A 15,221-nucleotide genomic window follows, 5' to 3' on the forward strand; every position below is an offset into this window, starting at 1 on the left:
CGCCCCGCCACGGATACGGACTCAATTCAAAAGGACTTTATTTTTTCCTTCTTTATTCTAGTCCATTTCCCCCACACTGCCACCAGAGTAATAGTTCTCAAATGTAAATATCCTCATGTCACTGCCCAGTTAAAATCCTTTAGGGGTTTTAGTGTCTTCATGATTAAAAACAAAGTTCTTGAGTGTGACTAGCAGGTCCTGTGTGATTACTTGTCTGCTTGTCCAGCATCATTTCTAGACACTCCCTCCCTCTTGCCACTGTGGGATCCAGAAAACTGCAATATTTCTTATTTCCAGAACATGACATGTGTTCTTCTACCTCTTTGCATTAGCATGCTTCCTTTCCCTGGAACATTCTTCTGTCTCTTCTCCTTACCTGGCTAACTCCTGCTCACCTAAGAAGCTAAGGTCAGGAGCTTCTTGCCCTTACCCACTTCTGAATTGACTGCCCATCCTGTGTACTCCAGTTGCCCTCCCTGGTCACCTCCCTCGTGGCATGTATCACCTATGGAAGCAGTCTTTTTGTGTCCTTTGTCACCTTCACCAAATAGTGAATTCAGTCCTCAAGAGCAGAGACCCAGTCTTATTTATTTTTTCACCTAGAGCTTGGAACAGTCCCTGGATGTCATAGGTGATCAGCGACTATTGTTGGAGTGAGAAACAGACAGAGGGCACAGGAAGGGGCGGTGGCGGCACGGTGGAGAGATTTGCTTTTAGAACTGTGCTACGGCTGCAACACAGACCTCGTGCACGAAATTGCTTCCATTCCCTCACTCGGAGGGGTGACTCACGGCAGCAGCGGAGATATAGCTATTCCCGTGGGAACGAAGACACAGTGAAGTCTGAAAAGCTACAGATGTCTGAATCAATAAGCGATGAGCATCTGCCATTTCTAGGCAGAGAACTTTAGAGGGAACCCCAGAGAATTTGCCTTACATGGTCCATACTTTAGGACAAAGTTTGCTGTGTTTGTGCTCTTGCTTCATCCATAGCAGTTTTGAAAAATATCCTCAAATGATCGAATACAGGGGAGCGAGACATGAAGTGGAGCTCTTCATCTGGAAAACATTGAATGAGCAGAGTGACAAAATAGATGGTAATGAAACAAACAGGGCAATGAGATAAATGAAAAATAGTCATGGAAACTTCACATTTACAAACCCACACAATCTGAAATATTAGTCAGGATGTTCTCACATCAAAGAGGAATTAGGGAAGTATGGACCAATATTTTCTCAAGTGACCTTCTCCAGCGTGCATGTAATTCCAAGATGACAAATGAGCATTTTGCTTTGATAAATGATGAGCGAGGATGGGGACTGACTTGCCCCCAAAAAGGTACAGATAAAAATGTTGGCCCTAGATAGTGGGGACTTGGGATACAGTTCATTGGGGTGATACAGTTAACTAATAACATGATTATTAGTTAATCATGTTATTAGTTAACTGAAACTTTGAGGAGTCAGAAATTATGATTCTAAATATCCTGTAGTATTATAAAAATACATATGAATATTACTTGGCCACAAAAAAGAATGAAATCTTACCATTTGCGATGATATGGATGGACCTACAGGGTATTATGCTAAGTGAAATAAGACAGAGAAAGACAAATACCATATAATTTCACTTATATGTGGAATTTAAAAAACAAAACAAACAAAACAGAAGTAGACTCATAGTCAGAATATTTTGATGGTTGCCAGAAGGAGGGGGTTGGGAAAGAATTAAGAAGTACAAACTGGTAGTCACAAAATAGTCGTGGAGATGTAAAGTACAGCATAGGGAGTATAGTCACTAATATCATAATAACTGTGTGGTGTCATGTGGGTACGAGGCTTATCGGGGATCGCTTGTAAGGTATATAAATGTATAACCGCTATGCTGTATACCTGAAACTAATACAATATCAAATTTTAACTGTAATTGAAAATAGTAAATACGTGTTTTTTAATTTCTAATGTAATTCAAATATAAATCAATATTTAATCTTAAAAACAATCCCACAAAGTCATGTCTGTGGAACTGGGACCCAACTTCTGTCAACTCTAGTAGGGTGTTCATTCTGACCTCCTTTAATCTCTACTCTTAGACAAGGTAATTGAGTGCAAGATCACACAGGGAGCGAAAGTGGCGACTGTGAGACAGGGGCCCAGATCTTCTAGTTCCAAACCTAGAACTCCGTGGCTTTCTTAAAAACTCCACGGAAAAACTCCTACCCTCCAAAAGAAGTTCTGTTCTGAAAGTAGAATAACATTCTATCGCATTCGAAAACATTTCTTTAAAAATAGAATTGCACACACAGATAACTTTAGTACCAGAAATTTAACATCGATTTTGCACATACGTTCCCTCTACTCTAAAAGATATCAAATATTTTAATTATCTATGTTTTCTTTTATTCTTCATCAATATGAATACATGATTCTAATAATAGTTTCTTAAATATAATTTTAGGTAATATAAATAATTTAGATATATCAATTTGAATATACTTTTAAACACAATAAGCATATGTTCTGATTTTTTGAAAAATTTTCTTAATTTTTATAATAATGCTACAAATAAAAGAAATACTCAGAGTTTCTTAAAATGCAATAAATTTCCCAGTTTAAAATTACATACTAAGAAGCAATAGTATGGCAGATATCTTTTTTAAAATCAACATATAAAGCATTGGTATTTTTGTAGCAGAATGAGCTTTTTATGGTCAAAAGTAAACATTATATTTAGAAACATACTTTTGATGTAAAGGAATATTTTCCTCTCACCTTAATAAGACATTTATAATAATAATAGGAGCAACTTCTAAAGAACCTTTTATTTGAGGAACTCAGAAAACTTTCAAACTGTAGACCATTCCTAGTTAATACCTTTAATGAGGACAAAGTAGGAGTAGAAATGCTGATTTATAGGAATGGAGATACTTAGGCTTCACCAAGTGCTCTCCTCTGCGAACAAGTCCCTGATGAAACCAATCACAAACAAATTCCCCATCAAACCCCACTTTAGTGTCATTAGCTAAGAATTGGAAGTCACAGTACTTTCTCGTAAGAATTCATTTGGAAATTAAGTTCTCATCCAGACCAGCTGTAGGCTTAACCAGGCAGAACTCCTGGCATCACATGCTTGCTTCTTGGTTTGAGAATTGAGAATTACGCTCTAGATAAAAGAGTTTCCAGGATTATAGAGAAATTGTTTCCAATTCTTTATAACTCTTTTTGGCTGTCTTTTAGCAACTTGAAGATACAGGCAAAATAATCCACTTTATTCTTCGTTAAGTAAATTAGAAAACCTTACAAACTATTAAAGGATCTAATAAATAAATAAATAGGTAGTTCAATATGCTATAAAGATGAGGAGACTGAGGCCCAGAGAGATTAAGGGCTGGATCAAGCAAGATATAGGTCCTGGATCAGAAGTCAGCCTTCCTGTGAGTGAGAAGAACCCAAGTTCAGTTCTCTTTCCATGAAGGTGGGGACAAGAATGATGTCTGAACATCTGTTATAAAAACAACAAACAACATGATTGTTTTATTTTCAACCCTGTCCTTTCTTCTTTTCTGCAGTTTCGTTGTGTTGAAGATCTTCAGACAATTCAAGTGATCAAGATTTTAAGATATGAAAAGAAAATGGCCAAAATGTGTTTTTTAATGATATTCACCTTCCTGATTTCTTGGATGCCTTATATTGTGATCTGCTTCTTGGTGGTTAATGGTTATGGGCACCTGGTCACTCCAACAGTGTCTATTGTTTCATATCTCTTTGCTAAATCAAGCACTGTATATAATCCGGTTATTTATATCTTCATGATCAGAAAGGTGAGCTTTGTAATTAACCAATTATTTTCACTCTGGGGGTGCATTGTTTGAAAATACAATACTTTTGCAGAAATAATCCAGAGAAGCTCCAATGATAAAAAGCAAAATCAAGAATTTTACAGGAAAGTAAAGGCTTCAGGAAAAAATATAGGATATTCCCAAAGAAAAGGATAACAATTCTCAGATCTACCATTAAAGGTTCATGCTTGTTAACTAAAATTCTGTTAAAATTATTATTTAATTCATCATAAAACATTTTATGTCTAGTAATAATAAAAGCCACAAAGTTAATAATACAGGTATATCTCGGAGATATTGCAGGTTCTGTTCCAGACCACGGCAAATAAAGCAAGAATATACATTTAAAATTCTCATTGTACTATGCAAGTTATACCTACTCTCTTTACAAAACTCCATGAAATAGGTGCTAATACTATTCCTCACTTTATTTATGGATTACAAAATATGTTCAGAGAAGTTAAATAACTTGCCTGATCCAGGAACTGTTGATGTCTAGATTTGAACCTTGTTTGCCTGAATCCCAAAAGTCCATGCTCCATAACTCCCCACTTGGGGTCATAGGTACCATTAACAATTAGTGGGACTGTTGTTCACATGCCATGGCCAAGGTGTAGCTAAGATTAATTTGGCTCAAGAAACTTCCTCAAGATCTGTTAGGAAGTTTATCTGTTTCTGGAGGAGCAAGATTTTGACTTGACGATTGTCAGGCATGAATGGAAGAGCCTCATCGTGACCAATATGAAGCTGAGCCTCTAAGTTACAAAGTTTAAGAATCAGAAAATTTAAGTTATGAATGATGATTAATTATAATATTGGAATTTTAAAGTACCAGATAATACTAATAACAGATAAAATAACTACTCTGACTTTTACTGCTCAGGGGTTTGGAAGAAGAGGGCACTTCTATATTAACCTTAAAATATTCACCACTAAATCTTCCTCTTTCTTCTTATGTCTTTCCTTTTCCTGAATGTTGTTTGTTTACTCTCTCCACAAGCTTACTTTCAAATGGTTTCAACCTCATTTCTCTTTCTTAAAGCCAGAGATTTTTAACTTGCAGTTTTTAGAACCTAAGAATTACTTGAATCAGCCACAAAAAAGCCACTGAAACCCCTGAAATTGTTTATAAAAGTTTTTGAAAATTGGCACACGTCCATTTTTCTAGTGAGAGAGATTATAACTTTATATTTTCTGAAGGAGTATAAGACCTCCTTAGTTTAAGGACTACCACTTCAACAGTCAAATAAGTACATTTAAAATACATTAACTAAAAATTATTTGTTGTGCCCTTTCTCTGGGCCAATAGGCTATAAATCAGTGCTTTTAAAATGTTAATGTGCATACTCAGCACCTGAAGATCTTGTAAAAAAAAACGCACCCTCTGATTCAGTATGTTTGGGTGCCCAAGATTCTACATTTCTAACAAGCTCCCACGGGTCCCTGATGTTTCTGCTTTCCAAGTGCATACGTTAAAGAGGAAGTCTTAAAGATGCAACAAACAAACAAACAAAAACAAACAAACAAACAAATACATGAAACAGTGGTCTTTATCCTTAAGGAGCTTACCATTTATAAGAGGAAACACTTTTTTGGTATATATACTCTACTTAACACTTATAATGATGTATCTTTAGCACTTAACCTGACATACCAGACAGTAGTTTGGTGAATCAATGATGTCTCAAACAAATAAATATTTATTAATGTGAATATAAATTAAACATTAACTTGTATATAAATGGTAGATAGAGATTAATGTAGGTTTTTCTTATTTTTTTCTTATTTCCTGATTTGAAAAAATCCATGCATTACACTTTTATTTTGTTCTAAATAAAGAGAGTAAATATGAAATTAAGTAACTTTTTATTTATATATTTTTTTTGCTATGATAAACTGACTAGTGTAACGAAAAAACTCCAACATTTCAGCGGATTAACAAGAAAAAGGTTATTACTCATTCAGATCGGAGTCCAGGGCCCAATGGGCTTGGTGGAGAAGATGGGATCTGTTCCGTTGAGGTGATTTAGGAATGTGGGTTTTTTCCATGTTGTGATGTGACCATCTTCAGATCTCGACCCCCAAAAGTCTTATAGACAGGGACGAACAAGGAGCAGCCCCTGAAAGGGGTCTCAGAAATAGTGGTGTGCCCAGGACAAAGAGAAGACCCAGGGTGTCAGAGAACACTAGCGATCTCTGCTGTCTTGTTTTTGATGCAACCGACTGGTAACCTTGATAGAAAATAAATATATATATACATTTTTTTTGCCTAATTGGAGGAACTTTAGTGAGTACATCAGTCTGTTTCCTCTGCCAGGAAGGGCCTTGTCTGTCCTTGCTGCCCACAGTCTCTCCAGATTACAGCATAGCGAGTCTCCTGGTGAGCAGTGCTCACTGCAGGTTTGGAACCCCTTAAAGAAACAGATCTAGCTGCCTTCAGAGAAGGTGCACGAAACTTGAATCTACAGAGATTATAAAGTATTGAGATAGTCTCACGTAGTCTAGTTAATGTCTTACATGGTCTCTAATAAATAAGAGACAAACCTCTAGGGTTACTTGCGTAGATCTGAGTATTACCACCTAATCCCACACCCCCATCAGCCAATAAATAGAGGAGCGCAACCCCAGTTAAATGTAACTAATTTTCTTGAATATTAATCCAGATTAAGGGCCAAACTTTTCTTACTATTCAACTTTATTTTTCTCTCTGCCCAGTTTCGAAGATTCGTTTTACAGCTCCTATGTTTCCGACCGCTGAGGTGCCGGAGGCCTGATACGGACCTACCAGCAGGTGGGAGTGAAATGCAGATCAGACCCATTGTGATGTCACAGAAAGACGGGGACAGACCCAAGAAAAAAGTGACTTTTAACTCTTCCTCCATCATTTTTGTCATTACCAGTGATGAATCACTATCGGTTGATGACAGCGACAAAATCAATGGGTCTAAGGCTGATGGGATCCAAGTGCGACCTTTATAAGAATAAATAATGGTAATGAAAGAAAGGTACTTAAACTGAACGCCACGTTTAGGTGTTATAAGGACTACTTAGAAATCCCCATTCTGTGTAATATCAACAACTTTTGTGACCCAGCAGGAAATCCCAATTGCCCATTATGTTCTCAAGCCTCTGGAAGCAATTGAGCAAGTCGATTTATTATGATTCATTGGGTGCTTTACACAGTGAAAGACCACTCATGGCACATGATGGGTATCTGGCACCGTCAATTTCTAACATGTTAGAAATTTTCATTTCAAATATATTTTTTAAATGACTGTATTTTCCAAGGCACATAATACATTTTTCTCAAATATAAGTAGCTGTAAAAATAACTTTGTCTTATACACAGGTGTGAAATAGCTAGAAAATTTTAAATTTTCTTTAATGTTGGGTTCTACTCATCCCATCTAATGTTTGACCAATCAAATTGATCATAGACGATTCTAGGATGAGAAAGAAAATCAACCCCCTAACTTTCTGAAACACAAGACTATTGCTATATGTTAGTATGATAAAGAGGAGCTTCAGACAAATGTCCTACTCAGCAAGCTCTAGAAGATACTATCAAAAAGGAACATGGCAAAGAAAACAGGATGGTGAGTTTCAAGTAATCATGGTGTGTAGGCAATCATACATTGGTAGAAGACATACATGCTAACCGTGTGGATGGCAGATGGATATCTCCGTCTATATCATTTCAAACATGAACATGGTAGAATTATCCTCTCCTTTTAATAATTTCCCACAATTTTGCCAAGGATTCAGGATTTAGTTAAGGAGTTCCAACAAAATATTGGACCTACATTGGAAGGGGGATAAAAGTAAGTGTAGAACTGTATGCATAAAATGTATTATTTAGTCTTTATTACTCTTTGATCAGTACACTAGATAATTACTAGTCAGTGTAAGTGTAGAGGTCATTTTCCAGGAGTCATTGTTTAGACTAGAATTCAAGGATTTCTTTGACAATATAGAAAAACAGTAAATCATTTCATTGTGTCATCTAGTTTTTATTTCTTAGATGACTGTCCTACTACGGTTGCATCTTCATAATTAATCATGTTTGAAAGACTTCTAAATGATTCAGTCAGCCTATTGAAGGAGAAACCAAAGAGAACATTTTTACTAAGTGAACGTTTAAAAATCAAGTTCATTTCCGGTTCTGCCACGGCATGTAGTTCAAGTATAAGTTAGTAAATTGCTTCGAATTGTTGGAAATAGAATAAAATTTGGCTTCATATTTTTACAATAATTATCTCCCTTTGTTTCCTTTCTACTCTCATATATGTAGATATTTAATTTAGAAGTACAAACCTTCCTGCACTTCACTTAGTATGGCGTTAATAACCTTTTCTCAATTCGGAAGGCAATACTGGCATTTTAAGACTAGGAAATAAAATTGACTCATTTCGAACTCTCTAGAAAGCCCCCAAATTCTTCATTTACACTTCTAGTTTTATCAAGTGAGTTTGAACCCTCTGCCTGTATAAGTTCCACCCAGGTGATGAAAAGTGAAGTTAACATGTTAGGCAAATTGTATTATTTAGTCCCAGGGTTGCATCAATCCTATCGTGACCTCTATTATGTTTTCTTTTAAAGGAAAAGTTGTCAGTTTTTCTCGAAGCCTCTAGGGTAACCTTACTTTTTAAGTGAAAGAGGTATCACTTTAAAGGACCCAACTTAAGGGTTGTGCTGTGGGGAAGCTGTGTGTTGCGACTTAAAGTGGTGGGCTTTTTTTTTTTTTTTTTTTAAATAATTACAGTGAACACACAGAATAATTCTACGTTCAATTTAAGTATAAGCTGACAAATGTCTTCCATTAGTGAAATAAATATTATGATGTGAAACATTATTGTCATCCTTAGTTTTGGTTGCAGAAAAATCAAGTATATTTTCTACTTTAAGGACCTTTTTATCCCCAGCTAATGACTTTGAGGGTTTGTTCTAGTGACTCCAAAGGGTTTGCAGGGAAGCACGTCCTGTGTTCTGGAAGTTAGCGACCCAGTCCCATGGTCTTCTCAAGTAGTCCAGGGGTCTCGGTGGCATGGAGCGTATAAGTAGGTAGGTACTACCGATGGCTATCAGTGTTCCAAAGAAAAATAATCCTTTTTTTACCACCTGTTAAGACAGCAAGAACTCGCATGTTATTTGTGTAAAGATTAACATCTTGAAATAGACCTCATTCTTAAATAATCAAAAAGTACACATTTTTCTCTGTGTTCTGTAACTTGAAACAGCAATTTCATGTCATACCACTAGGTAGTCTTGTAACAGCTCATACGGTCAACAATTTGGAGTTCTCTCCCTGTTTTCTCCCTCCTTTTCTTTTCAGAAACACCTGAATCCACATGTTCTGTATAAGGGATTCTTAACAGTCAACCTTTGTACAGCCATTAAAAAATAAAGAACCCACCATTTAGAAAAAGAACTCTGAACTCTGTCTTAGAAGATCACTGTGTCAAAGCCACAAATAATCCAGTAACTGCTCAGATCTTGTACAACTTGTCCCTGAGAAGCATGATGGGCCCCATGGCCCCTGTGACTCAGAAGACACATACACTCGAAGAGATTGAACACAGCATCTTTACCACCCATATATGTCAACAACACATGGCCCATTCTAGTCTGGGTTAGGTCCACTGCCATAATATCCTGGCCTCTGTCACTGCACTTATTGTCCTGCATTCTAACTACCTGTCATTTTCTATTTCCCCTGTTAGACTTTGGCTCCTTGAGGGGAGAGACCTTATTTTATTCATCTTTGAGTGATTAAATTTTGATTCCTCCCAATTCATTCTCCACAAAGCAATCATTCTAAAATCTGCATCTGAGTTCATTAGCCTCCTTCATCTCCCTGTTTCCCTCAAGCTAATATTGACTATGTTTGTATTAACCATTTTAACGTGCGTGCAGTGGTAACTCACTGTGGTTTTGATTTGCATTTCCCTGATGATGAGTGATGTTGAGCACTTTTTCATGTGCCCATTGGGCTTCCGTGTTTCCTTTGGAAAAATGTGTTTCAGATTCTCTGCCCAATTTTTAATTGGATTGTTTATTTGTTTTCGCTATTGTTTAAGTGAAAGAGGTATCACTTTAAAGGACCAATTTTTAATTGGATTGTTTATTTGTTTATTTGGGTTGTATGAGTTCTTTATATATTTTCACTATCAAACCCTTATCAGTTATATGATTTACAAATATTTTTTCCCATTTAGTAGGTTGTCTTTTCATATTGTTGATAGTTTATACTTTGCTGTGCAGAAGTTCTCCATTTAGATGTAGTCTTGCTTTGTTTGCTTTCACTTTTGGTGTCATTTCCAAAAAAAAAATATATCACCTAAGTGTCCATCAATGGATAAATGAATACAGAAAATGTATAAAGACACACACACACACACACACACACACACACACACACACACACACTAGAATATTATTCAGCCATAAAAAGAGGGAAAGCCTGCTATCTGCAAGACATGGATGGAACTTGAGGGCTTTATTCTAAGTGAAATAAGACAGAGAAAGGCAAATACTGAATACTCTCACTTATATGTGGAACATAAACAAACAAACAAACAAATAAACAAACCCCAAACTTACAATTACAGAGGACAGATTAGGGATTGCCAGAGGCAGGTGGTGGGGTGGGCAAAACATATGAAGGTAATCAAAAGGTACAAACTTCCAGTTATGAAATCAATGAGTTCTGCGGTGTAATGTACAGCCTGGTGAGCATAGTTAATAACACTGTGTTGTGTATTTGAAAGTTAATAACAGAGTAGATCTTAAAAGTTCTCATCAGAAGAAAAAAGTAATTTTATAACTATGTATCATGATAGATGTTAACTCGACTTACTATGGGGATCATTTTGCAAATATACACAAATATTGAATTATTATGTTATACATCTAAAACTAATATAATGTTATATGTCAATCACTTAAAAAAACAAACAAACAAAAAACAGTGTTTAAGACCCTGCATACCATTCCAACTCTACCTCTAGCCATCCTCATATATATGGGCTGCCTTCTGGCACCGCTGAAATACCTGCCATTCCAACTCTGGACATGTGAGAGGTTTCCTCAGCTTACAGGCTTCCCGGCCCGTCCTGCTCTCTACCCAGAGCAGCTTATGCCTCTCCCCTGCAATCGTCCATCTCCCCTACTAGTCTCTGAACTATGTGAACAGTGGGAAGTACTTGTGGTTCCTCACCAGGCTCAGCTCAGGCTCTGCAAACTAAAAGAAACTATTCGTTGAATGAATTAAGTTGTAAAATTTCCAAAGGGGAGGATCAGGGATCTGAATGTTTATTTGCCGGCATCTCTGAGTCGACTGACCCCAGTCGATATAGCATTACACTGGAATTAGATTCTACTTCATAAGTGATTCAATATGGTTTGTAGTTTTACAAATTAAATCAAGAGTATTACATGAAGCAAAAGTAAATTGCTAAATAAAAGTCAAAAAGTCACATTGCTAAAATAAAGTAAAAAGTTTAGAAATATTAGCGTCGATTTTTTTATTTGAATATTTTTTTCTTCGAAAGCTCTCACTTTCTCTTTTTGCCCCTTCTTTGTAGTTTTCCTCATTAGGCACTCTACCTTCTGTGTACCCAGGACGTATTTTATTTGAAAGACAAATATTTTGTATCATTACATCATTTCTGTACTTGTCTGAAGTAGACATAACCATTACACTGTGATTAAACACATAAGATTAAAAAAAAGTTTAGTCTGTCCTAACCTTTTTTTGCCAATACCATTGCAGCAGTGCCTCATGGTATCTTATTCTGGAAAACGAGACCTGTAAGAAAGTTTTAAAAGTATTCTGTGTATTTTTTAGTGGCTAAACAGAAGATTAAAATAAAGAAATGCCTTAAATTCAGACCTTACCATGGTATAGAGAGGGATGAAGGTAGATGGCATAATAGCGTGAAGCAATCTCTCTATGTTCTTTTGGAAGAGGAACAATGGTGAGTTGACGTGTGCTCGCATCTGCAATAATGTAAGAGTTTTAAAGGATGCTTTGAAAAAAGTACCTTTATTTCTTTACTACAACTTACAAATGCTCTTTATTTTTATTCAGCACAAAGCTGGACACAAAATAGTCAAATAAAATCTCATTCCCAGTCCCTTTTAGTAAATGTCAATAGTATAAGACATTACCTTGAAAAGGTAGAGCAATTATGAAAACATGCTGGAGAACTCTATTTTGCTCAGGGGTCAATAAGGGAACTCAACTGCATCAAAAGTTTTGTTCGGCTAGAACTGCGGGTACTCTGTGAGCCCAAATATTTGACTAATTTCTGTTGCTTCCTGGTTCATTTGGAATATTTTTTATGGCAAGAAGGGATCTGCTGAAAACTATGTTTGTCTTGATCTATTCCATATTTAGGACAAATATTGGGGTTAGCTGTCTTGTTTTTAAAGACACAAAGAAGATACATCAGTGAGCTTTTTGGTATCTTATAGAACTTCCTGCGCCACATATAAAACCATTCTGTTCAAGGTGAAGTCCACTTTAGTACTTTCTGTCTTCAGAAGAGATGAAAAAACAGCTACACTCTCTTCTTTAAATTTATCTTGTAAATTTTTTTATTTGATTATTTTAAAACTAAAACCACAACCATTTATTGTGAACTTTTCATATGACTGGCTCAAAATTGAATTGTGTTTTCCTTCAGATTATTAATCTAACCACGAATATCTTCAGTATTACATATTTTTTTTCATTGCATAATGCCTCAAAGGATATTCAATGCTACTCTAAGTTTTCAGCTTATAATGTTAAGAGCAGAAACACCATTTAACATTTCTTAGATTTTCCAAATACGTTAACACATATCAAAGTTATATTTTCATTAAAATGGTGTATTATTAACTCTACTAAACATATAAGACTTGAGCCTGTGAATGTGAATTATCAGAGATTGAAATCAGGCATTTTGTCATCTTTATTACCTACTACATGTCATTGAAATGTCGTTGGAGATGATGTGTATGGGTCATTGTCACTGTCTACATAGTCACAATCCACCTGTGTGTAAAGACCACTGTGTATGTGTGTGCATGTGTGTATGCGTGTGTCCTTTTAGTACCTATTCTTTGCAGCATGCACGAAATGAGGCTAGAACAAAGAAAGATTTTTTAAAAGAATGTTCATTAGAATATCAGTAAATGATCAGTTGAAATAGAGCCAAACCTTCTCACTCACCTCTATATAGTTGTACATGGATAGTTCTGAAATCGCATGGTCATCGGGAATTCTAACTCTTGAGAATTCAGGAAGACATATACCTAAAAACCAAGTTAAATAATACATCTTTTCCAAAAACAGTTTATAAAAATGTGCTGTACTCTACACAGGTAAAATTAAATAATGTAGTCTCTACCAATGATCTCTGTAACTTTTCAAAACTGTGGATAACCAGTCTGGATGACCAACAATCTGTGAATACTGAGCAATAACACATAGGTGTTTCCTACTGTGATTAAGTAAAACATGGTAAAATCAGTATACTATATACTGGTTGATTAGTCAATCACGATTTTCCTCATTTCACAAATGGAAAACAGTTCATATAAATGACTGTGAATGACTCTCCTGTAGTCCCGCCTAGAATTTGCTATTCCCCTTTATATTCTCCCATGCTCCCCCCTGCACGGTTATTTCGCTGCACCTAAGATACCTTATTAGCTTAAACAACAGTTCCCCCATTATTCTGTGATCTCCCAGAGTCAGGCCCCATGTTACATTCATGTTTGAGATTTTAAGCCGGCATATGGTAAATAGTGAATAAATATCCAATAAATTAATTACTAACTAATATAACTTTCACATGGCCAAACAACTCTCATTATTAAGGAAGCCATTTCTAAAGTCAGAGAACCTTGGTACAAGTCCCGGCTTCACCACTTCCTAGCTATATGACTGTGGCCCGTTCCTTATCCTTCTCCAAGATTAAATTTCCTCATTTGTAAAATAGAGACAAGAACAGTACCTATGCCTCATGTATTCCATGAGGACCAAATGAGATAACGCACTTAAAAAAATCAGCAAGATACCCAACACTTATGAAATATTCAGTGATATTAGTTATGATTATTACTGTCATATTATTACTATTTTATCTTTGCTCCCTAGTAACCAAAACCAATATTGACAGTATATTCTGATATGTGAACCGTCCATCTACCTCCAACATCATTATCACATGAAACCAATCACATGAGGGCTAAGAAGAGAGGAAACAAATGCCTCTGGACCTCGAGCATCTGAGTGATATGACTGGGAAAGAAAGGAAGAAAGCCAGAAGCAATTTGCCTCAGAACCTATAATATTTTCTGATTTACAGAACACTACAGTGTCCAATGGTTTCCTACGATACTATCACAAACACCTACTATGAACCGACTTTGGGCCAGGCATTGAAAAACAAAGCTTCAGCCAAATTATTTTATTTACTCTTCACAACAACTCCCTGAATTGGTGTTATTATCCCTACTTTATAGATGGAAAAAACAAAAACCTTGAGACTTAAAGATCTGGGTGGAGGTTTAGAGCCAGTTTTCTAAAGCAGATTTAAATTCAGAGGTAGCCTTTGAGAACATGTGATGCCAAGGAGTTGTAAAAGCTATCTAGTTCTTAGGCAATTTCTTTTACAGATGAAAATTGCATACATTTAATTTAATATAATTTCAAAATGACATATAAAAATTTTAAACTTCAATATTTGTAAAATTAACATATTGGCCGAATCGATTTGAATCAAAGGCAAATGGATGTATCAAATGCAATCTTTGATAAGGCAGAGAGCGAGGAAGCCCTGGCACATCTACCAGTGTTTCTGTGGGCATGGCGGAGGGATGCAGGGAGGGTGATACTCAGGTTGCAGGGAGAGAAAAGCGTGTATCTCTGGCCTTGGAACTTTCATCTTTGTGTGGCCCACTGCATAGACCTCCATGTACAAACCTTGAAAGAAACTATGTTTCCCTCTCTGGGGGCTCTTTGTCTGATATAGGAGAAAACAGAGGTAGAGGATCTTAACAGAAACGTTGATAATCCTGAAATATGGTCAATAATTAATCAGCAGGGCTAGTGCATGTCCATTTGAGAAATTTTACTTACTAAGGTCATTATTGAATTTATCCATTAACTCATCAAATACCAAGCAGTCTTCAAAGCCCTGAAGTAAGAAAAAATGAGAAGAAATGAACTAGAAATAGTAGAAGCTTCTTAGCAATCTTGAACAGCCTTTCCATTGGTGGGTATAATTCATAGGATGTATACCTTCAATCTGAATACAACTGGGTGACAATGAATTATTAACCATAAAAGACTACCAACTGCATGCTTGATGATTTTCTCTTTGCCCAATTC

The 15,221-nt window shown here is 36.1% G+C and overlaps 2 protein-coding genes across 2 annotated transcripts in view; one reads left to right on the top strand and one right to left on the bottom strand.

Annotated features, from left to right (window-relative positions):
• OPN3 (opsin 3) overlaps positions 1 to 8,087 on the top strand; it is a 47,024-nt gene extending 38,937 nt beyond the window's left edge. The window contains exons 3-4 of the mRNA XM_006924119.3: positions 3,569 to 3,820; positions 6,554 to 8,087. Of these exons, the coding sequence (XP_006924181.1) occupies positions 3,569 to 3,820; positions 6,554 to 6,817 (516 nt within the window). The 3' untranslated portion in view covers positions 6,818 to 8,087. The remainder of the gene's footprint in view (positions 1 to 3,568; positions 3,821 to 6,553) is intronic.
• Positions 8,088 to 8,591: 504 nt separating this feature from the next.
• KMO (kynurenine 3-monooxygenase) overlaps positions 8,592 to 15,221 on the bottom strand; it is a 41,261-nt gene continuing 34,631 nt past the window's right edge. Inside the window, exons 11-15 of the mRNA XM_006924120.1 lie at positions 14,970 to 15,027; positions 13,056 to 13,138; positions 11,735 to 11,836; positions 11,586 to 11,645; positions 8,592 to 8,956 (exon numbers count right to left, since the gene is read on the bottom strand). Of these exons, the coding sequence (XP_006924182.1) occupies positions 8,783 to 8,956; positions 11,586 to 11,645; positions 11,735 to 11,836; positions 13,056 to 13,138; positions 14,970 to 15,027 (477 nt within the window). The 3' untranslated portion in view covers positions 8,592 to 8,782. The remainder of the gene's footprint in view (positions 8,957 to 11,585; positions 11,646 to 11,734; positions 11,837 to 13,055; positions 13,139 to 14,969; positions 15,028 to 15,221) is intronic.

This window comes from Pteropus alecto, unplaced genomic scaffold (genome assembly GCF_000325575.1).
Source record: "Pteropus alecto unplaced genomic scaffold, ASM32557v1 scaffold279, whole genome shotgun sequence".
NCBI classification, from domain to species: domain Eukaryota; kingdom Metazoa; phylum Chordata; class Mammalia; order Chiroptera; family Pteropodidae; genus Pteropus; species Pteropus alecto.